This window comes from Nannospalax galili, unplaced genomic scaffold (assembly GCF_000622305.1).
Source record: "Nannospalax galili isolate Female #2095 unplaced genomic scaffold, S.galili_v1.0 scaffold72, whole genome shotgun sequence".
Lineage (NCBI taxonomy): Eukaryota > Metazoa > Chordata > Mammalia > Rodentia > Spalacidae > Nannospalax > Nannospalax galili.
The window spans coordinates 4,527,182-4,551,539 of record NW_008336933.1 but is presented as its reverse complement, the minus strand read 5'-3'; the positions used below and the strand labels follow the sequence as shown (position 1 = coordinate 4,551,539).

Genomic DNA, 24,358 nt, shown 5'->3' with positions numbered 1-24,358 from the left:
ATCAAATGTTCCAGAAGCCTAAAAAGGATCAGACACAAGTGACAAGAACAGACCATGACTGAACTCCCAGACTTGTACTGGAGACAAGCCTCACCTGCCTACCTGCTGAGTTACCACAACGTATGGAATCCTCTCTCTTTTTGGACCCTGGTGAGGGAGAGAGGAGGGCCAGCTTGTGGGGGGACCTTTACTGGCCCATCTGTGCTTCCCTCAGCCTGTGAGATTCCTTGAATTCAAGTTATGCTGTGGGTGACTAGATCAGAAAGAAGCAGGGTCCTACCTGCCTGACCAGGCTCTGAACGATTTGCAATTTTTCAAGGATATATTGAAAGAGATTGTTTTGTAGGGGGACATGCTTTCATCAAATTCACGACAACAAAAAACAGCATTGGCCAAATTCACAGCAAACGTGGTAGGACAGACAAATTCTCGAATTCTAATTTGCTAGTCCTGGACCACTGTTTGTGTTTTGAATGTTGTATACCTGCAGGTTTTTTCTCTCTTTCATTTCTGTTCCTCCATTCTCTCATATTTCTGATTAAACAGGACCTATGTGAATGCAACACAGCCTCAGCCTCCAAAACACTATCAATTGGATTCTGAGAATATAGTGCAACATGATTTTTTAAAATTCACAATCAACCCACTGAAAGCTCAATCTGTTTCAGTTGAAAACATGGACTTTAAGATCTTTGTACAGTGGTATTTTAAAAATATTTCTGAAGATTTGGAGATGGGGTATTTTTCTAGATTTTTGTAATTTTTTCTCTTTGGAGAAAAATGAATCACCAGCGTCTTTTCTGTGAGTTCATCTGAGCAAAGGATCTCGAGCTTCTGAACTATAAACTCACAGGAGTCTTTCATGAGCCTGCTGGTGTTTGCAAATATTGAGGGAATAGAAGTTGTTCCAGACAGAATTCTGAAATTTTTTATTCAAGTTTTTTTTTCTGGCACATCCTTTTCAATATAGTTATAAAAAGAAACCTGTTTTCACTGTGTGGTGTCTTTGTTTAGCCAAAAGCCTAAAATACATCTTCAATCCCATTATAGTAACACAAATAATAGTTATTACACATATGCCAATATTGAAGTCTTTAATATCAAGTATAAATGCACACATAAGTATAAGCATATATATGTATATTCATTCATAAGCTATAATATGCAGAGCGTTTGCATCCAATTATTTTATACATACCTCAATGATGGCACCATCTGGGAGTCTGAGAAAATGGCGATACAACTCTTGGAATCCCCTGGGATACATGGTGTATACAGAAACATACGAAGTGACTCCTCCTGGACCCAGTGCAGACAAGGAGATCTCACTCTGATGTTGGAGGTCGCGGCAGGAGATACTGGACTTGGTGCCATGGTTTTTGCAGATATAATCATGTACTGCCACCTAGTGAGACCGAGGACCCCCCCAACAGGCCCCCCCATCCCCAGAAAAGAGCAGAAAAAAATTTAATTAACCTCTGGCAAGAGCATAACCGATTTTAAATGATTTTACAATAAATCCGTAAGTCCCTGCCATCTGCAGGACTTGCACTGCAGTCCATGCATATTTTTATGGCATATATCTAAATAGTGAAGAGAGACAAATCCCCGGTGTGTGCTCCACAAAGTTAATTCTACACAGATGAAGCGGTAATTGGCTTCCATATTAACCCAAAGCAGGAAGATCAAGCAGGCTGTGACAATGATAGTATTGATAAAAAAAAAAAAAAAAAAAAAAAAAAAAGCTTATGAATGGTTTTATGAATGGGCATGTTTACTTTCTCATCCAAAAGAAATCTTTGCTTTTTTTTTCACTCCCCTGTGCTGTGTTGTGTGCCAGGCTTTTCTGGTTGCTAAAACAATTGGTCAAATGTATTAAGTATACATTTTATTGCAGTACAGGGGGCAGGATTTTGCATACTGACTGTACTTAATGAACTCCTAGTGTTCTTTGCAACAATCTTGGATTTTGCACTTAACTAGACTTTATTGTTTGGTAAAGCTTCTCAGGTAACATTTTCATTGTCTAGTACACTGTGCCCCGTACATTGTATTAACATTCTATTAATTGAATTATGACTCAGTTGAAAAGATAGAGCTCTATTACTTGTTTAAAATATTGGCATTGAAAATTTGACTACACCACTTTGGAAAACCTGGGATTGTCTAATAAATTATGTGGTTTCCAAATATCTCTGTTATCTTTCTCTGCAATTGTGGAGCTATACAGATGTTTTGAAAACTACTTGTTTCTTTATTTTAAGCTATTCATATATTTTTTAGAACTAGATGAAGTTTTCAATGGATCATTTCATTTCTAGCTTTTTTTGCTGAGGCAGGAAACATTCATTGCTCCAGAAAGTCCACTTCAAGCACAGATTACAAAGTTAACACTTTTTAATATGCCTTTAACACCCTGAAAATCCTCAGGAATATGGAAAGACTTAATAATATAAAAGAAATTTCCGGGCAATGACTATTTAGTACAAATCTATAACTGACAGAAAACTCTTAAAATTTTAACTAGTGACTTTTTCCATGAAAATAAAAGGGTATAATTAAAATCTAGATGGGCAAAAATGTTGTAAATTTTTTGAAAGTATTTGAATCACAAATGAGAAGGGGTCTGATGTAATTGAAAACAGAGGCTTTGAGTCAACATAAACATGCTTTAGAAACTCATTAGCAGGAATCTATGCTAACTTCAAACAAGGTTGATCATGACAATTGTATGCAAATGGACTTTTATCAGGTGTGGCAGGAGTTGGGTGTCAAAAATAAAAAGACATGCAATCAATGTAATTGTCATCAATAGATGAATGGATAACAAAAATGTGGTCTATAGATTACACGAACTATTATAAAACCATAAAACAATAAAAATCTGTGATTTTCAGTAACATAGATGAACAAGGAGGATATTAAATGAGATAAATCAGGTAGATAGACGAACACTGCGTGGTTCCACTCACCCATGGCATTTCAGAAAGGCTGACTAAGAATGTAGAAAGTAGATGCCTGGTTGACAGATGAGATAACAGAGACTAGTCAACAGGTGAGACTGGAGAGACTCAGCAGAAACACTGCCAATAGGGCAGCTATGGTCAAACTTACACTATCTCAAAATCTAAAGAAACGAAAAATGTGTGAGCTGTCTGATAAGCTAAGTACCTTGATTCGATAATTACATGATGTCTGCATCTTTTAGAACATCACAAGGGACTCCGTATTTGCAGTCATTATGCCTCAATTTCAGACAACAACCAAACAACCTTGGTGGGATTCTGATGGTCATGGACAGTTCACAGGAGCTTCTGGAACAGGCTTGGTCCTGGTAATGAGTCTGAGAGGCAAAAGTGCATAGTGGATCAAGAGCCAGCAAAGGGTCTTGGGACATAGTTGTAGGAAGAGATGAGACCAGAAGTTGATTTGTGTGTTGAAGTCTCCAGATGCTGGGCTAAGATTGCTGCTCAAGTGAAGCCAAGGGCAGCAGGTTCACGCCGTGGAGAATGAAAAGCAAAACTACATGCAGCCAAGAGAGAGAAGAAAGACTTATTACCCACAGTATGAAAGAAGATCAATATCCTTCTCCAATGAAAGCAGCAGGAAAATCTGACCTGGTGAGTCTATACAGAGTCATATAGGAGACTACCTTCCTGTTCTTGTTCATTTCTCCAGTCCTGTGACAAAACACTCTGACTGCTACCAACTTGGGGAGGAAAGGATTTATTCAGCTTACATCTCCCAGGTCACAGTTCATCAGGGAGCCCAAGATAGGAACTCAGGGCAGGAACCTGGAGGCAGGAACTGGAGCACAGGCCATGGAGGTATGCGGCTTACTGGCTTGTTCCCCTGGCCCATGCTCAGCCTGCTTTCTTAAACAATTCAGGACAAACTGCCCAGGGGTGGCACCACCCACAGTGGGCTGGTCCCTCCCACATCACTCAACAATCAAGAAGATGCCCCACAGGTGTAGCCACAGGCCAGTCCAATGGAGGAAATTCCCCAATTGAGGCTCCCTCTACCCTGGTGTGGTAAGTTGACAACCAAAGTTATCCAGCACAACTGACCCTTTGTCAACTTGACACACAAACATGTCACTATTAAACCACAAACTTTCCATTTCTTATCCCCAAGATATGATGTTAAGAACATCACAACATAAGACAGTACAACCTTAAAAGTCCCATAGTCCTTAAAAAAAATCAAAACACTTAAAAGCCTCTTTTAAAAGTCTTGTAATTCTGGCCTCCTATAAAATCCAAAACAAGTACTGTCTTATTTCAAAGGGAAGAATTGGGCACACCTAAGCAAGCCTAAGCCCAGCAAAGCAGCTCAAGGCTGGACACCTGGGAAGCCACTCACAATCTTCTGGGCTCCAAAAGGTTTGGGCAGTTCCACTTCTCTGACTCTGTAGTCCACCACACACACAGCTCCTCACAGACTCAGGCCAGCTCCATTCCATAACTGCTGCTGCCCTTGGTGGTGGTCCTATGGTCCTGGCATCTCCAAAAAGCTGGGGTCTCCACTGAAACTGAGGCTGCACCTTCACTAATAACCTTTCCTGGCCTTTTCAGGGTGCAAAGCCTCCGGTGCTCTATGACCCCCTTCATTCTTTTAACACCAGAATCATTCAGGAGACCTGCATATTACCAAGTCTTGCTTCCAGCTTGAGACAGAGGCTTGGGCTCCTTCTGGACCATAGCTTCTGTACAGACCCTGAGGAAATACTTCCCAGAAGATTTTGCCATGGTGAAGCTGGTCTCTTGATACTTACAGCTGATTTTTGAGCCCCAGCTAACCAGCATCAATTGTCCCAGTAAAACAGTTTCACTTTGGTGGTTCTGGTCTCTTCTTAATCACAGCTTCAGCCCCATTTGACCAGAAACCACAGATTCTCAATTCAGATTTTCTCCCATAAACCCAGCCTTGATAGTCTCTGCTTCCCTTTGAAGCTTCACAGCCAGGACTCCATTATCTACATCTCTTTCAGCAAAACTGTTCCAAGCTTCACAGTAACAAACTCTGAGCACTCAATGGCTTTTCCAGCCCAAAGTTCCAAACACTTCCACAATTCTCCCAAAAATACCAAACTCAGGTCTGTCTCAGTAATACCCCAGGATCCTGGTACCAATTTCTGTTCTAGTTTGTTTCTTCATTGCTGTGACAAAACATTCTGAATAATACCAACTTGGGGAGGAAAAGGTTTATTTGTCTTACATCTTCTGGGTCACGGTTCATCACTGAGAGAGCCCAAGGCAGGAACTCGGGGCAGGAACCTGGAGGCAGGAGCTAGAGCACAGGCCAGGAAGGAGCGTTGCTTACTGGCTTGCTCCCCTGGTCCATACTCTGCTTTCTTTCTTATAATTCAGGACAACCTACCCAGGGGTGGCACCGCCTACAGTGGGCTGGGTCCTCCCACAGCACTCAACAATCAAGGTAATGCCCCACAGACATGGCCACAGGCCAGTCCAAAGGAGGAAATTCCCCAACTAAAGCTCCCTAAGCCCAGGTGTGTCAAGTTGACAAACAAAGCTAGCTATCCAGCACACTTCCTGAGTAGGCTCAGTTTTGTTTTGTTTTGCTTTGCTTTGCTTTGTTTTGTTGAGATAAAAATCTCCCTGTAGCCCCAACTCACCAGGAGCTCATTATGTAGACCAGGCTGGCCTAGATCTCACAGAAACCCATCTGCTTCTGTCTTCTGAGCCCTGGGATGAAAGGTGTGCTCCACCACACCCAGACCTCAGTTTTAAGGTCAACATTTAAGAAGGAAAGATAGTAAACACATTTTGTGGCATGCTTAGATCAAGGTCATGGCCTTTAAAAGTCTAAAGTGGTGAGCAAGAATGCATCTGGGAATGCTCAGCTTGAGTTAAGTTGTATTTGAAAATCAAGGAAAGTACATTTTTGAAGGTATATAAATACAGGAGTTTATCCACTGTATTAATTACTTATTTGTTGCTGTGATAAACACTGTCACCAAGGAAACTTATAAAAGGAAGAGTATTTGAGCTTACAGTTCCAGAGGCTTAGAGCCCATAATGACAAGGGAGGCATGGGGGAAGGACCAAGCCATCACATCTTCAAGCAGACACAGGGAAGCAGAACAGGACCAAAAATCTTCAAGGCTAAGAAACTCTGAACGCCCATCCCCAGTGACATGCTTCCTTCAGCAAGGCCACACCTCCTAAAGCCTCCCAAAACAGCACCAACAACTGGAGATCAAGTGTCCAAATACTTGAAGTTTATGGAAGACACTCAAACCACCACACTCATAAATGTGCCCACCTCACTAGACAGCTAGCAAAAATAATGGATCAGAAATTTGAAACAAATTATTTTAGAATTGAAAAACTGAAGGCAGGAATTGACCTGCAGGACAAGCGATCTGAAGCTATCCCACCCAAAGTGGACAATGTGACCTTGACTTTGGAGAGCGACAATTGGATTGCAGACCAAATAGAAACATCTTTCTATCTCTGAAGTAGAGGGTAGCTGCAGAGTGGAACTAGGCTGTGTAAAAAGCCGGTAGGGCAGGAATAGGGAAGTGCAATGATCAAAGTCAGCTCTGATATGTCTAAAGAAGTTTGTCAGACTCTGTAAAGATTGTGAAAACAACTCTGGTAACAAACATCATAGTATGCAACTAATTCCAAATCTCTTGATAACCTGGTGATGACATTCCCAACTCCATGTGTTCCCCAATCAGATCAGTCCTCTTATGGAGACGGGGCTTGGAGGCAGCCTCAAAACTGAGGTCTCTTGGCTGCCCGCCCAGCACATCCAGCTCTGGGCCAGGTTTTACATGGTCTCTCCCCTCTTTCAGAGTCAGTCTATTTACTGATGGTTCCCAGTCTCTGAATATAAACAGTTTAATTTTAAGCCAAGCAGAAAGAAGAAGAAAGAATAGGCAGGTTTGCCATGTTCTGGAGAACCATAGAATCTCAGTGTATACCACAAAATATTGATTAGACGGAAGATACTGGGCAGAATCTGATTTGAAAATGGGAGCCTCACTGTCCTGGAACTACAATACAAAACAAAGCTTTGTTGCCCCCTTGGATAGCAGGGGTGCGTTTGGAAGACGGACACAGTGGTTAAAGAACTCATCTTGTTCTGGAAGCTGAGCCCTTTCAGACTGTAAGTGAGCTTAACAAATCTCCAAGTAAATTGTGTAGAGTATACTTAAAAATTCCTTGGTCACTTTGATATACCTTCCTTTTTTCTGTGTTTTGACCATCCCTAGTCTTAGGAATGAGAGAGAAGAATTGCTCTCTACCGAGAGACATCTTTCAATGACACTGTTCTATGTCTTGGGAGTGAGGAACAGGCTAGAAAGTATTATTTAGTATAGGTCTTAAGGTAACAGTTATACACAAATAATACATACATATATGTATGCATATGTACATGTATTGTAATATATAGAGATATTACATATATTATAAACATAGAAAATCTAGCACTAACATGTCTAGCCCTGTGCCGTGGGTAGTATTACTTCCATTGTATAGGCACAACAACTGAGAAATGTTAGGTTATCTGCTAAAGTAACAGCTATTTGATGGTGTTTACTAAGGCAGAAGCCTCATCTGTGCACCCCACACTCCCCTGTACTTCTGCCCTCACTCTTCTTAATTTACTCTCCCTCGGTGAATTTGACTTGGTGTTGAAAGAAAGTAACTCTAAATTACTATATACTGGATAAAACAGTAGATTTCCAGCCTACACCTTGTCTTAGTAGACTCCATTTGCCAAGCAACTTTTGATTCCATTTTGAGGGAGAATATGATTGCAGCCCCTGGGCGGACCCAGAAACTGTGCCTTCTGTCATGCACCAACCATCCTCCATAAACAGACAAACAATTTATTTCTGGGAATAGAGGAAGTCATCTTATAAATTTATCAGAGAATATATTGGCACATGACTAAACTAAAATCATGCCAGAGAAACCAGAACAAAGAACTTATCAGACACACCAGCCAAGAAAAGGTTTCTCTCACCTGGATCACAGAAGTAGATGGGCACCTAAGGGTGTGATGGCATGCCCCAACTCTAATCTGTGATTTGATTTCTGGTGTGTACATCAAGGACCAGCAAAGAGGGGACTCCTTGACTGTCCCTGGTACTTCAGCTCAGCTCCATCCCCTGCTGTTGACTTTGTCTACTATACTGCCTACTTATCTGCCTTTGTGCTGTTCTAGACTTGAACTTGAACCTGCAGCTCCTTGTTCTCAGATACTAGTTTTACGTGTCATCTCACAGCTTAATTCTTCAGCTTTTCTCTCAAATCCAGATTCTAGAAGCTCTAACACCAGCCCCCTCCCAGCTCTGGTCTGGTTTGTTGTATTATCAATACAGATTGCTTCTCAGCACACTTCTGAAAGCCTTTGAACTCTGCTGCAATTTCTTTAACTTGTATTCTTTCTGTAACCGCATATATGCGTGTAGAGATACAGACACATTTGCTGTTTGATGTGTGGTGTAAGAGTTAATATTAGTAATTAAAATTGGAGTGAAAGAATCTACATTCACCTTGGCCAGATTACAATGCAAGTAAGATTGGATGACAAATTACTGTCGTTGAAGCCCCTGAAACTTGTGAATTCGTTATTATTCAATAAATTCTGATATTGTAGAAAGACAACTATGATTGTTTCTCACATAAAGCTTTCAGGGTACTTAGGAAGGCAGAAGAGCTTTCTCTCTCTCTCTTCTGTGTTTTAGAGTGAGGCTGTCCCTAAGAATTCTGTCTTCTCTCTCCATCCGTGATCTAGCTTTGAGAGTCCTGTTCAGCACATGAGTTGTGTGCCAGATATCTACTGCCAATCTTCTCATGGATCGACTAGGTACAGTCATATCTTCCAAAGAGCCCTATTAATAGTAAAGCTGGCACTTTTATTTCTTTTGGTCTACTGCTTAATTTTCTTAATAACTCTGGGGGTGGGGGAAGAGGGGTCTAACATACCAGACATCTAAGACCCCAACCATAAGCAGTCAGCACTGACAATTGAACCCAGATAGGTCTGGCCTGAAAGCCCATGCACTTACAATTATATCTGATCATGTAACCAACTTCACACTGTTGTATTTGCTCCTTAACATACAACTACAGAATGCAGGCATGTTTGGAAATGATTCTAGAGGCCAAATTTTCCCGTCAGCTAAGTGCTTATAGGCGAGTCTAAGTTTTATATTCTAGGTCTTGGTGGAAACTCCTTAGAAATAAATGTAGAATTCAAATGACCAGTGTCAATCTTTTCCATTACTGTCCCAGGGTTCTTTGAAGATTAACTAAGAAGGACACTGGAATGTATTTTGTTCCCTTTGGGGGACATAGAGGTTTACTAAAGCAATTGTGTTTCTTCCCAAAGTTTCTAGCTATCATTTCTTAGGATAGTTAGGACACTTAAAACATCCAAGAGGAACAGGACAGTCCCAATCCTGTTATGTCCCACAAAATTATTACAGGATTCCACCTCTCCTTCGGGAAGGGAGAAGAGAAAGAGCCTTACAGATGAAGGTGAGAGACCTGAAAATCCTCTCAGAAATGGTGTAAGGAATGGAGGCAAATTTCCACACAGAAGAGAAGATTTCCAGTTACCTGCTGAGGCACTGAGTGTTTTCACATTGGCCATGAAAACACCCTACCCTACGGGTAATTGCTTCCTCTTCTAACTTACAACCAAAGACAGCCTGGAGCAATTGGGGATGCTTAGTTTTAAAACTTCATAAAATCTTCCCCAGGGTTAAGAAAGTAGGGCAAGGCAAAAAAAAAAAAAAAAAAAAATAAAAAAAGGAGGGAAAGGAAAAAAAAAAAAAAAAAAAAAAATTTATAACAGAAACAAAACCGGAAGAGCAGCTGAGGAGAGGCAGATACAGGAGAGAAGGATGAAGAAATCACCACTTTTTCCCACGAAGGTCTTGTGGCTCCTTCCTGAACAATCTGTGTAGATGAACACAATTTTCTGCAAGTCTGTTCTGTTGACTTTTAAATCTGTGTTCTTACATCTTGCTGTTGAGGACAAGCTGTGTGGCAGAGCGCCTTTTATGGTATTTGCTCTCCAAGTGGAACGCTCACATGTAATATTTCCCATTAAATTTTATGTCAGGCCAGGCAGGTTATTCCTAGAGAAGGGGAAGATCTGCTTAGGCAAATACCACACATCTCAGACATTCTCACCTTGAGTGGGCAAGGGATACAAAAAGAGAAATAGGATGTGATTTTTCTTCCATAAATGCTTTTGCTTTCCATTTTCTAGTGAGTGAGGAAAGGTTTAACTATTTGACAAGCTAAACAATATCCATGAACAAGTGGAGGCCACTCAATAGTTCTGTATACGGGTAGGTCAGAATACAGCTACGGTGTCCTACACAATCTGACGTTCATGCTACAAGTTTCTCTCCTGTCATCTAAAATCCTTGAACTAATCAAACATGTGTCTGCATTTCCAGGGGAGCCCAGAGTGAGTTAATAAATCTATTGAGACAAGTGAATCGAGTGACTACACATATAGGACACATCCGAAGAGCGGAAGCCTTGATCTGGAAGCATAAAAACTTAAGGGGAATCCACAAAACATCAGCCCTGTGAACAGTAATTCTTAAATGAAATTCATCGTTCAGCAGAAAAACAAGTTAAGGGCTGTAATTCAGTGGTAGATGAAACAGGCCGGAACAGGTTCAAACGCTGCATATTTCACAACAGAGCTTAATTAAAACAGGACTATGAGGCTGTTAATTGCATTATAATAGTTCAGCATGAAATTAGGTCTGATGTGAATGTCCTTATATAAAGTGGAGTTGCTTATGTTATTATAATTGCACACTGGTACATAGATTTACAGCATAGATACATTTTTCTAACATCTCTTGGATAGATTTCTTTTCTTTTCTCATTCGTATTTATGCTCAATTTCCAAGTCTGCCAAACCAACCAGAAGGAGCCAGGGTCAGGAAATTAGGTCACCCTGGATGATCCAGTGAGTCTCCTGTGGATTTGATGCTAGAACTCCAAATGAGTTGTGTCTGATGATGGTGATTTTATTCACCATTTGTTTAGGATTGGACCATTTGGGGGGAAAACTGGGTCTCAGTAAAAGTTTACCTTTCACAGAAATGCTTACTTCTTCCGTCTTCTGATGCTGCAACAGAATACCAGAGACTAGGTCATTTCTAGTGAACAGAATTTATTAGGCTTGCCATTTAGGCAGCTGGGAAGAACCAAGAGAACGGCCCCAAGCATGGAGCCAAGTGTTTGTGTGGTGCATCAGCCAATCTCAGAAGGCACAAAAAGCAAAAGGCAAGAGAGGACAGAACTCAACTTTGCATCAAATCCATGCCTGACATAAGGAACCCATTCCCACAGTAATGGCATTGATCCACTCAGAGGGCAGAGCTCTGCTGGCCTAATCACTTATTAGACAATGGAAGTTGCTAACACATCAACTTCGGGGAGCGTATTCAAACCATAGCGTTCCTTTTAGAATTAAAAGAATGCAAATCTATAATTAAGGTTGTATCTGTGTTCCACAGTATCATATTTTCCAAAATAAACAAAATGTCTAAAATTACAAGATTCTGTCTAATAGAAATTGCTGACTTGTGTTCGCAGAACACAAAAGATGTAACATGAGAGTGGGATTTTCCCATGGTAATGACGGATGCTTGCCCTTGACCCATCCAGAATTTCTGCTTTGGGGTTCAGAAACAGAGTTGGCTCATCTGAGATGCTAACGCATGGCCTGACTTAGAAGCTGAAAGCCAGGATCCTGTGCAGCATCAACATTTGATGCTTTCAGTTTTTCTTGTTATTTTGATTTCTGTGCAGTTTGTGCTTATCAGTGATCCCACAAGCTCTTCCCCCTCACCCATTTTGTGTGTTTCTATGGAAAAAAAAAAGAACAAAAAAAAATTAATGGAAGATTACATAAAAATAAATTAGGTGGGTAAAACAATGATACATTGATGTTTCTTTCTTTAACATAACAATTAGGATATTGAAGAAGGCACTTAAGTAAATTTGAACCAATTTAGAGAAAAGTAATAAACAATGGAACACTTCAAGAAAACCATACTTCTACACAAAATTACCTGTGCTTTAGACAGGAATTATGTGGTCAAAGGAAAGTTAACGCACATCCATGTTTCTGTGCCCACACTGGACCATAAGTTTTGCTACTGAACATCTCTAATTTTGGTAAGCAACAGTTTCATATCTTGCATGCACTGGTATAATTTTTATACACTACTCCACTAGGAAATCACTGAGAATTTCACTTCAGGTTATGGCATTTTCAAAACTCTGAGAGACAGAATCAAATGCAAGAAAAGAGTTGGAGGGTATTTTACGAAAGGATAAAAATCACAGGTCTTAGCAGTATTTTCAAGGCTTTGCCTGTGGATATAAATGCAAATGTTAATCATGGCAGCAATGTGATTGTGATTATATATAACTTCCTACAGATTAATCGCAAAGCAAGTATGAGCTTAGAGTAACCCCCTTCTGCAAGTTTTCTGTTCAGACTGGCTACAGATGTGAACAATGGATTACAAGGGTGAGAGCCTTGGTCCAGGAATTTGAGATTAGGAGAGAAGTGGGGGAATCATGGATGTGAGTATGCGGACAGAGAGGAAAATGGAGGGTGTTCTATCTGCTTGCTGTTGCTATGATAAAATGCTGGCCAAAACCAGCCTGGGAAGGAAAGGGTTTATTTCATCTTATAACTCCCACATCCCAGTCCATCACTGAGGAAATCAGGGCAGCGACTCAAGACGGGAATCTGGAACAGGAACTGAGGCAGATACAATGCAGGAATGGGGGTTCCTGGCTTATTCTGGCTGGCTTCCTCAGCAGTATTCTTACACAGCCCAGGCTGAGTGCCCAGGGTGGCATCACCCACAGTGGGCTGGGCCCTACCTCCATTAGCAATCAAGAAAATGCCCCATAGACATGCCCACAGGTCAGTCTGATGGAGAAAATTGCTCAGTTGAGGGTCCTTCCTCCAGGTGTGTCAAGTTAGCAACCATCACCATCAGGAGAAATAAATGGTCCAGCCACCCACTCTTTTTTGAGATGAATCCTACAGCTGGTGAATGCATCATTTAAGAAGAAAAAGAACGGGCTGGAGAGATGGCTCAGCAGTTAAGAACACTGATTGCTCTTGCAGAAGACCTGGGTTCGAATCCCAGCACCCACATAGCAGCTAACAACTGTCCATAACTCCAGTTCCAGGGGATCCGACAGCCTCTTCTGTCCTCCGCAGGCATTGCACGACATGGGTGCACTTACCTACATGCAGGCAATACACACGTAAAAGAAAAATAATAAATAAAATATTTCTTGAAAAAAAAAGAAGAAAAAGAACTATGAAGGTTATTTATCAACTTAATCTTTTAGTTTCTGGTATGACAGAACTAAGGAAAAACAATTGCATCATCTTAGTTTCGACATCCAGTTGAATAAGTTCAGTGACCAGAAGGAAACAGACTTGGCCAACTTTGGTATTTTCCTTTTACGTTGTGCACTCGGCATGTGCTTCTGCAGGGATGGCTTAAGTTGAATCCAATCCACAAAGCCCATGACGCACTAAATCACTGACAGAAAGAGCTTAATATATCTACTAATATAAAATACTATTCAAGGAGGCATGATAATGTAACCCTGTTGTCCCAGCTGCTCAGAGGCTGAGATAGGAAGGTCATTTGAATCTAAGAGTCAGAAGCCAGCCCAAGTAACTTTTGGAGAACCTGATTCAAAAAGAAAAATAAAACATTAATCTACGGGTATAACAATAAGTTATCTTGGTAGGTTAACAAGCATCCAGTGGATGGACACACAGTGAAGCACATTTGGGGACACAAATTTAACTCCATATATATATATATATACATAAAATATTACAGTTATGATATTGGGTGGCGGTAGTTAGTAAGGGGAGGTGCAGATGGGGGAGAAGGTCTAAACATGATAAAAAAATATTGTATAAACTTCAATTAAAAGTTTTTTAAAGATAAAATTAAAAAACCCCAAAGCTCAAAAATGTTATTTGGCTGGCACTGTCCTTCCCACTATAATGCATATGACATCACAGTAAGACATTCTTTCTCTCTGGCATATTTTTATCTCAAAAGGTGGCCTGTTGCTCTTGCTTATGGCTAACACTTGGTTCTTGGTACATTATTTTATTTAATTTTATCTCCTTGTAGAAAAATGTCACAACAGCACAAGCAAAACTGTTGGGTACATGTATTTGCATTTTAGCTTTCAGGATAAATTACCACCAAATTAATTTTTGTACCATGTGAAATGAACAAAAATATGTGAATTAGAAGTAGTTTATACTCTATCTGATCTCATTTCAAAAGCAAAGTACAAATTGGCTTCAAATCTAGGTGGGAGAATTGGCAGCCACTGTGTGCATTTAGCACACACTGAGCATGCTCTGACATGAGCTTTGTGATGAGTATTGCATGGGTGTTCCCAGACATGTACTTGGCTCAGGCTTCTCCTTCAAGATTATTACAAATGTCACCTTAGCAGTGGGGTCCTTACTGACAACCTTGAGAGGCTCCTACCCCCAAATCTGTGCCTTATTTTTGATACCACACCTACCTGTAAATGCTATACCAACCATTCTAGATATTTCTTTGTTCATTATCTGTCCTGAACACAAATGTAAACTTCATAAGGCAAAGGCATCAATCAGGCTTGGCTCTTGGGAGGCACTAAATATGCATTTCTTGAAGAAATAATTGAGTGAAGTGATTTAAATGGACTCAGTATTGAAGCGAATCTTGGTTTTTTGTTTTGCATTGCCTTTTCTTTCTTCATGCCTATTTTTGAAGTTTTTGAAATCCATTCATTCTTGCCAACTACAAAATCAGTCTATTTTGTTTTTTTTTTTGTTGTTGTTTGTTTGTTTATGTGAGTGTTTCCCATCTTCCCAGCAGCATCAGTGATGTGAATTCTCTACTGACATCCCACAGTGCGAGGCTGAGCTCCCAATTTCCTAATCCAGGGAGCTCTGCTCAGCTCTTCGCTCATCGCTCACCACCTCACTCTGCCCACACCACCCACAAGTCAGAGACTGCCAGACCAGAATCCTCCTGGAACAACAGCCCTTTGCACGCACATAAAACCTCTACTTCTGGGGCATTCTGGGATAACTGATTGTCTCAATAAACAGTTCTACAACTAAGAAAGGATTGTTCTATTGTTATAGATAAAATCAAATGAAGAAAATAAGAACCACATCTCTATTTGCAGTAATAACACAAGAAAGGACAGTTAAATCAACTTTCACTCAGTGCATTCATATGGATCTTAATGTTTTAACGACTGAATGAGTAGGTTTGACTTGCAATCTTTCTTCTGGAACAAGGGCTCTTTCCCAGGTGTGTTTCACCACCATAAAATGAAACCAGCTTGTATCATTTTTACTTAGTTCTAACTAAGTCCTTTTTCTTATTCAAAAATAGTTTTGAATCACTCCTGCAAGCGAGATGTTATGAGAAATATAAAAAGAAATATATTTTCTTGACCTCCGTAATGCCTACAATGGAGTAAGGAAAATAGGACAAAAATATAAATATCTAGCATTTTAAGTCAGTGCATTGTAAACACTAGAAGAAACTATAAAGTCATGGTATTCGAGGAAAGCTAAAACAAATATAATATACTAAATATTTGTTAATTGTTTCCTAGGTATTTTTGCTGGGGATTAATTCTAGGGCCTTGCATGTGCTAGGTAAGAGTTTTACCACTGGGCCACATGTGTAAATAGACAGGGCACACTGACTATCTCCCCTGGACTATAACTCAGAAGATGGGAAAGAAAAAAGAAACTGCACGTGTAGAAATAAATATTTTTAATTTTAAAAAAGGAATTTGGTGTTCATCTTTTCATTGTTTAACAAAATTCCTATTTCAGTGACTTGCCAGGAGCCTAGGTGGGTGTTCAGAACATTTATTCAGTGGAAGACTTTGAGAGGCGCGTCTGGATTCATACTTTGTTTTCACCTGCGAATGTTGGATCGTGTCCTTTATTGGAAAACACTTCTTTTTGAGAATATCGTTTCCAGGGCATAACAGAAGAGAAGAGAAAAGCATACAGAGAGTCGATCACAGCAGACTATTTTAAGAAAGATTAAGAATGAAAAATAGCAAATGCTTATTTAGGATTCGTTAAAGAGTAGATTCTATTCAAAATAAATTTATTCCGTAATTCAGTCATCCTCTCAAAATGTACATATTCAAATCCCTGTACCAGAGGAAAAGTGGAGGCAAAAATGTAAGCCAGAGACCAATCCTTGACACTTAGAGAAAATGACTAAAGACACAGTGGGTGAGATGTGGTAAGTGCTGTGAGGAAAAATGGGGTAAGTCAGACGGGTAGCAGGTAGGGAGGGCATATTATTTCTATCTTATCCAGAGATCCTGCCTCCCCTAGGATACCTCTGAGGAGGACATAATTGATAAGACTTGAATAAAGTGGAGCTGTGTGTCATGTATAAAATAGGAGGAACAGAAAAATGGTAAGTGAAAGCAGAGACCAAAAGAGTTGAAATACGGCCATCAAAGGATAGGTGGGAGGTGAGATCAGGCAGGACCTTCCACACAATGGACTGTGTATGGCTTGGAAGGGCAATGGCTCTGACTCTGAATGAACACAAAAGCAGAGGTCAGAGTGATGTGTTTATTACAAGCCAAGAAAGTCCAAGTTGACTAGGAAATTATCAGAGACCAGCAGAGAATTATGGAACACGATTCCCTTGTTGACACAGGAAGGACCCAGTGCTGCTGACAACATGATGCTGAACTTCCAGACTCCAAAGCTATGAGAGGGTGTGTGTATCATTGAAGTCATCTGGTTTGCCAGTGAGGTGACTATGTGCATAAAGGCATTCACTATTAAACCTGAGAAGTTGAGTTCAAGTTGAGCTCAATATCTGGGACCTATGTGGTAAGAGGAGATAACTGACTCTAGCAAGTCTGACCTCTGTGCACATGTGGGGACATCCCCCCCACAGACACATGGACACACACACATAAAAATAAATAACGAAATATTTAAGTCACCTGGTTTGTGGCATGCTGATACATAATCTCCAAAGCTAGCCCTGGAAAGATCAACTCGTGCATTCTTGCAGTTGATTCCCATTTGCTTGTTTATTACCAGTGTTCCAAGTTTCAGATGGAGAAACTGGAGCACAGACAAGTCAATAGATGTCCCCAAAGAGTTAGTAAATAATGGAACAAAAATGTGACTATTAGACTCTCGGACCCCCAGAACTCATGCATCTAAATGGTCTCTGCTCCCTTTCTAAATCACATTTTGCAATTGTGGAAAAGAAAAATATTCCTAAAGTACTCATTCCCACAATTCCAACTGTGTTCATCTTAAATCATAAATCCTGTCCAAGGTTGGGCCTTGGACAGAAGGTGTTTGGAGAAGCTTGACTGTACAGAATGACTTGCTGACTGTTGGCTCTTTTGGTGGTATAAAGTCCTGAGAAACACCATGTCAGCTTGCTACCTGCATCTATCACTAATTCTGAGGCTCTGTTTAATTGTCAATAAAATGTGAAATTGCATTAAATATAATTGTTAAAACATCTTATATGTTTTGTGTTTCTTTTTTTTAAGATTTTTTATGTGCATGAGTGTTTGCCTACATGTATGTATGTGTACCATGTGTGTGCAGTGCCTGTAGAGGCCAGAAGGGGACATTGGATGCCCTGAAGCTAAAATTACAGTTGGTTGTGAGCTGTCATGTGGATTCTGGGAATTGAGCAGCAAGTGTTCTCAACTGCTGAGGTATCTCCCCAGCCCCTGCTTTCTGTTTCTTATTTGTAAACCTTTCTTTTAAGTGAAAAAATTTGGGAAAAAAACACACACATTCCAACTGAGAGCTAGCACACTGCTGGTTCCCTTGAAATGTCGTTGTGCCTCATCCTAGTTAGCACCTACTAGGTAGCACGGAGGTAGCACGGAGAACAGACTGCCATGTCTGCAGTCACCTGCCAGAACTGAGTCAAAATTTCTCTCAACATCAATTCTTTGGCTATCATGAAACTGTACAGAATATAATCCTTTTGGATATACATTTTACTATTTTGTGCTGTTTTTTTCTTGCTTTTAATATTTAAATTTCATTTTTGCCAAAAACTTTATCCATCTTTTGGTTATGTCTGACAACATAAAATTGTGTATATACAAATATGTATATGCATATGGTGTAAAACATGTTGTAATGTACATATATAGTGTAAAATGGTTGCAAATGAGCTAATACAATTTTTCACCTCAGTCAGGTTTGAGTCTGTGTGGCAGGAATATTTAAGCTCTATTCTGCATTGGTGTTTTTGTACACATTCATGCATGCCATGGTGCATGTGTGGTCAGAGGACAACTTCCAGGAGTTGGTGCTTGCCTTCCACCTTGTTGAGGCAGGATCTCCCTTGTTTCTGTTGCTGCGCCATGTTCTCCATGCTACCTGCTCCCCGAGCTTCCAGTGACTCTTCTGTGCCAGCCTCTCATCCTACCAGGAATGATGATAAGATTACAGATGTGCACCACCACATTTAGTTTTGTAAGTGGGTTTCAGGGATCAACCTCATGTACCAGTCTTGCATGGCAAGTATTTTATCTGCATTTCCCTAATTACTAAAGATGTTGAACACCTTTTAAGATGCTTCTTAGCCATCTTTATTTCTTCTTTTGAGAACTGTCTAGCTCCTTAGCCCATATTTTAATTGGGTTACTTCCTTCCTTGATTCTTTGTTTTTTGAGTTTGTTAAATATTCTGCATGTTAAACTTCTGTCAGATGTGTTGCTAGTAAAGATTTTCTCCCATTCTGTGGGTTTTCTCTTCATGTTTGCTCTTTGCCCAAGCCTTATCTATATAACACGTAGTAATTAAAGTACCAGACTGGTGGAACTAACCTTCGATGTTTAACAGCCACAATTTGAGGCCTACACTAATTTGGTCAGAGGGATACAAAGGACATTTTTCGCTTCTTGCCTGCCAAGGTGGACTAAGTTCCAGGGGACTATGGAGCATCTCTCAAAATGTCCTATAACTTTGGTGAGTTACCTATCCTCTTGATCAAGGAGGCCATGGAGACCCCATTAGACTAATGAACCAGTGTCCAGTCTACAAAGAGGAGAGTCAGCACAGAGGAAACATTTTCTCCTTGCTTCCAAGTGATGCAGTCACCATCAAGCAGGATCTTTGACTTACCTTCACATAGATGGAACTGGTAAAAGAAAAGAGCCAAGGGCTCCTTCCAAGCCCATGTGACCCCTGAGGAACATATCCTCAAACTACCATAAGAATAAAAATAAATTGGTTTGTCTGGGCCAACTCTATGATCTTAATTAAACACCCAAAAGGAAAGCATAACCAAAGATTAAAGTGATCAGTATAATTCTTTAAGAGTCCATGTGTATAGCTAAAGGCCACATAACAAGAAACATTGCCAGAAACAGGGGATACCTTTCTTTTGAGTTGATGGCCAGGGTGGCCCAAGAGACTCCCAAATAGTAATCCAGCATAGAATTGGGAAAATGAACAGCAGACCAAAATTTCACCTAAAGAAATGTTAGCAACTCATTGCTGCTAGATGAGGAAGAGCTGATCTTCCCAAAACAAGGATCTCTAGATAGGCTGGCTAGACTCAGCAGATGGATTAGCACCGGGGAATGGCTGGGGGCACTGATAACACAGTGGACAGTAACAGCGATAACAGAGTACATGGCTCCAGTGGTGGTAGGGAGGCTATGGGAGAGTGCCATTTGGGATGCACATATAAAGATGAATAAGATTGTTTGGTATAGTCTGTATGAAATATACATAAAAAATCAATAAATTAAAAATGAGTAATATTTGAGGAAGAAGCATAAAAATTTGCTTCATGTTAATTAGTAGATATTAAAACATTACCACTGAACTCTACCTGATGAATTTATATCCATGCTCAGGTGCCAAGGATCTCAGAAAGTAACCTTCTGTAGCTAGTAATAATCAGATCTATAGAGATTAGAGACACATATGCAAACATCTAAGTGTTAGTTACATTAAAAATGAGTTTTTCTGGGCTGAAGAGATGGCTCATCAGTTAAGAGCACTGACTTTTCATGCAGAGGGCCCAGGTTCAATTCCCAGCACCCACATAGTGGCTACAAACCGTTCTTAACTCCAGTTACAGTGGAATCTGAATCCCTCTTCTGACCTCCTCAGCACTGCACAACACGGGTACACTCACATACATGCAGGCAATGCACTCATACACATAAAATTAAAATAATAAATAAAATAGTTTTTAAAAATTTTTTCCTGTATGAAATTACTTTTTCACCTTTAAAAAATTTTTATTTTAGAAGAAGCATTTCATTACAGCTTTAACGTACTCATTAACAGTTTCCAGAGCAAAGATACATCTCTTTCAAAAGTAGCAATAACATTTTCAGGTTCGCTGTTGAATTAATACAGTTATACAATATTGAACTCAATATAAGCCCTGTAACATAAAATTGAATGAGGTTTTAACCTTTAAAAAAGATCTCCATTTCATTTTAAAATACACTGTTTCTTACAGGCTCATTGTTTTTGTTCATAATGCTGAGATGTTGGCACATGAATCCCTAATTTGTATGTATCTGATTATTAATAGTTAAAATCAGTTACACTTGGATCCTTAGGACCTATGAATGTATATAAAGTCATAGGGTAGATTTCAATGGTAATATTTATCACCTCTACTAATTACCACAACATAAATTTTTATGCTTCCTCCTCAAATATAATTCATTTTTTAAAATGTGTTGATTTATTTTGTGTGTGTATATCACACAGAACATCCAAAACCATCTTATTCAGCTGTACACCCACTTCCCAGAGGGCACCGCCCCATAGCCTCCCTCCCCCCACTAGAGCTCTTATACTCTGTTATCCCTGCTACTGTCTGCTGTGATGTCATCACCCCCAGCTCTTCCCCACTACTTGTCCATCTGGTGAATCTAGTCAGCCTATCTAGAGGTCTTTGTTTTAGGAAGGTCAGCTGTTCCTCATCTAGCAGCAATCAGTAGTCAATATTCCTTTAGATAAGATTGGGGTCTGCTGTTCATTTTCCCAGTTCTATGCTGGGTTACTATCTGGGAGTCCCTTTGGCCAGCCTGCCCAACAACTCAAAAGAAGGTATCTCCTATCTGGCATTGTTTCTTGTTATGTAGCCTTTAGCTATACATATGGACTCAAACAATTATATTGGCCCCTTTAATCTTTGGTTATACTTTCCTTTTAGGTGTTAAAATCATACAGTTGGCCCAGATATACCAATTTATTTTTACTTTTAAGGCCATTTGAGGATCTGTTCCTCAGGGGTCACATGGGCTTGGGAGGAGCCCTGGCTCCTTTCTTTTACCAGTTCCAACTACCTGAAATAAGTCAAAGGTCCTGCTCTACCAAGGCTGGCTTTGATTAGAAGCATGGAGGAAATGATTCCTCTGTGTTGGCCCTCCTCTTTGTAGACTGGACACTGGTTTAACTCCATCTCGTGGAGTCTCCTCAGCCTCCTTGATCAAGAGGACAGGTGACCCACCATAATTACAGGACATTTTGAGAGATGATCATAGTTCCCTGGAACTAGTTGACCTAGGAGGGCAAGGAGCAAAAACTATCCTTTTTCTCCCTCTGACCAAATTAGCATAGGCCTCAAAGTATGTCTGTTAAACATCCAAGAAGGTTAGTTCCACCAGTCTGCTGCTTTTAAATACTGTGTGTCATGTAGATAAATCTTGGGCAAAGTCCGATTGTTCTCAGATAAACCTCGCTTAAACATATATTTCTTGATCTGGTATGTATAATTTGTCAGTAGGTTGTTGGACTAATATGGTTCCCTCTGGTTTTTAAAACTAGCTAGGCATTATTTATCTCTTGCATTGCCTAACCTCTTCTATCATAGTTTCTCCAATTAAGGTGTCCCCATTTCCCCCTTTCTCCCTTAATAATACCCTTCTCTATGGTCCTACCTTTCTTGAGCTCCTTCTTTCCCTTTATTCCCTAGGGTCCTTGTATACTCTTCCCTCCCCCGTCCCTTAAACTAACTCAATTTTTATCCATATCTCCCTTATTAAGGCCTGTTCCCTACTGTTCTTCTCTTTCAGGTTCTTTCTTTTCCTTTACCTCCCTGGTTCCTTTCCATTATCCTGGTTCCTATAGTTATGTCTGGATGCATACTTACTTATCAGGATTTGGTTCTAGGATCCACATATGAGGGAGAACATACGTCGATTTTTTTCTGAGTCTGTGTTACTTCACTTAGTAAAACAGTTTCTAGTTCCATCCGTTTACCTGAAAAATTCATGATTTCATCTTTATTTACTGCTGAGTAAAACTCCATCATAAATGAACCACATTTTCATTATCCACTCATCAATTGAAGGACACTTAGGTTGCTTCCATCTCTTAGCTATTGTGAAAAGAGCAGCAACAAACATGGATGTACAACTGTCTCTGTAATACGATGAGTTCTTTGGGTATATGCCAAGGAGTGGTACAACTGGGTCAAATGGTAGGTTCATTTGTAGTTTTTAAAGAACTCTCCACACTGCTTTCCACAGGGGTTGAACATGTTTGCAGCCCCACCAGCAGTGGATGAGCTTTCCCCTTTCCCCACATCAGCTCCAACATTTGGTATCATTTGTTCTCTTGATCTTAGCAACTTGCCAGTCTGACTGGGGTAAGGTGAAATTGTAAAGTGGTTTTAATTTGCATTTTCCTAGTTACTAGTGAACTTCTTTTGAGAACTCATTATTCAGCTCCTTAGCCCATCTTTTAATTGAGTTACTTCCCGTCTTGATTCTCTGTTTTTTGAGTTTGTTATATATTCTGGATGTTAAACATCTGTCAGATGTGTCACTAGTGAAGATTTTCTCCAGTTCTGTGGGTTTTCTCTTTACTTCCCTGGTTGCCTCTTTAGATATAAGAAGCTTTTTAGTTTTATGAGGTCCCATTTGTTGATTCTTGACCTTCTTTCCTGAGCAATTGATATCTGGTTTAGAAAATCCTTTCCTACACCTATATCTTGTAGGTTTTTGCCAATGTTTTCTTCTAACAGTTTCAGAGTTTCAGGTTTTACACTGAGGTCTTTGATCCATTTGGAATTGACTTTTATGCAGGGTGAAAGATAGGGGTTTAGTTTCATTCTTCTACAGGTGGAGATCCAGTTTTGCCTGCACCACTTCCTGAACATGCTGTCTTTCCTCTAGTGCATGTTCTTGGCCCCTTTGTCAAATATCAGGTGGCTAAAATTGCATGTACTCATATTTGGGTCTTCAATTTTGTTCCGTTGATTTATGGGTCTATTTTTGTGCCATTACCATGTTGTTTTTATGACTATAGCTCTGTAATACAACTTAAAATCTGGTATAGTAATCCCTCCAGCATTGCTCTTAATGCTCACAGTTGTTTTGGCTATCCAAGTGCTTTGTGCTTCCATATGAATCTTTGGATGTTTTTTTTCCAGTTCTGTGAAAAATGTCATGGGGATTTTGATTGGCATTGCATCGAATTTGTAAATGGCTTTTTGTAGGATGGTCATTTTCACAATATTAATTCTTCCAAATCATGACCATGGGAGGTCCTTCCATCTTCTGATCTCTTCCTCAATCTCTTTCTTTAAAGATTTAAAATTTTCATTGTAGAGGTTTTAATGTCTTCGGTCAGGTTTATTCCGAGATATTTCTATTTTGCAGCTATTGTGAAGGGGAGTGTTTTCATGTGCTCTTTCTCTGATTGCTTGTTATTGGTATATAGAAAGGCTACAGACTTCTGTAGGTTAATATTTTAACCTGTCACTTTACTGAATGTGTTAATAATTTCTAGAAGTTTTCTGGTGGAATTTTTGGCATCTCTTAGATATAATATCATATCATCTACAAAAAGGAATAATTTGATCTCTTCTTTTCCAATTATTACTCCTTTAATTTCTTTCTCTTGTCTTATTACTCTTGCAAGAGTTTCAAGCACTACATTAAAGAGAAGTGGAGATAGTGGACAGCCTTTTCTGGTTCCTGATTTCAATAGGAATGCTTACAGTTTTTCCTCCATTTAGAATGATGTTGGCTGTGGGTTTGTTATATATGGCTTTAATTATGTTGAGGTATGTTCCCTCCAGTCCAATTATCTCAAGGACTTTGAACATAAATGCATGTTGAATTTTGTCAAAGGCCTTCTCTGCATCTATTGAAATGACCATGTGGTTCTTGTCGTTGAGCCCATTTATGTGATTTATGACATTTATTGACTTACGTATATTGAACCATCCCTGCATCTCTGGAATAAAGCCAGCTTG

The 24,358-nt window shown here is 39.8% G+C and overlaps 1 protein-coding gene across 1 annotated transcript in view; it reads right to left on the bottom strand.

The window, feature by feature from the left end:
- The window catches only part of Ofcc1 (orofacial cleft 1 candidate 1), a 342,547-nt gene that overhangs the window by 10,195 nt on the left and 307,994 nt on the right, over positions 1–24,358 (bottom strand). Inside the window, exon 19 of the mRNA XM_029562823.1 lies at positions 1,199–1,405. Coding sequence (XP_029418683.1) covers positions 1,199–1,405 — 207 coding nt within the window. The remainder of the gene's footprint in view (positions 1–1,198; positions 1,406–24,358) is intronic.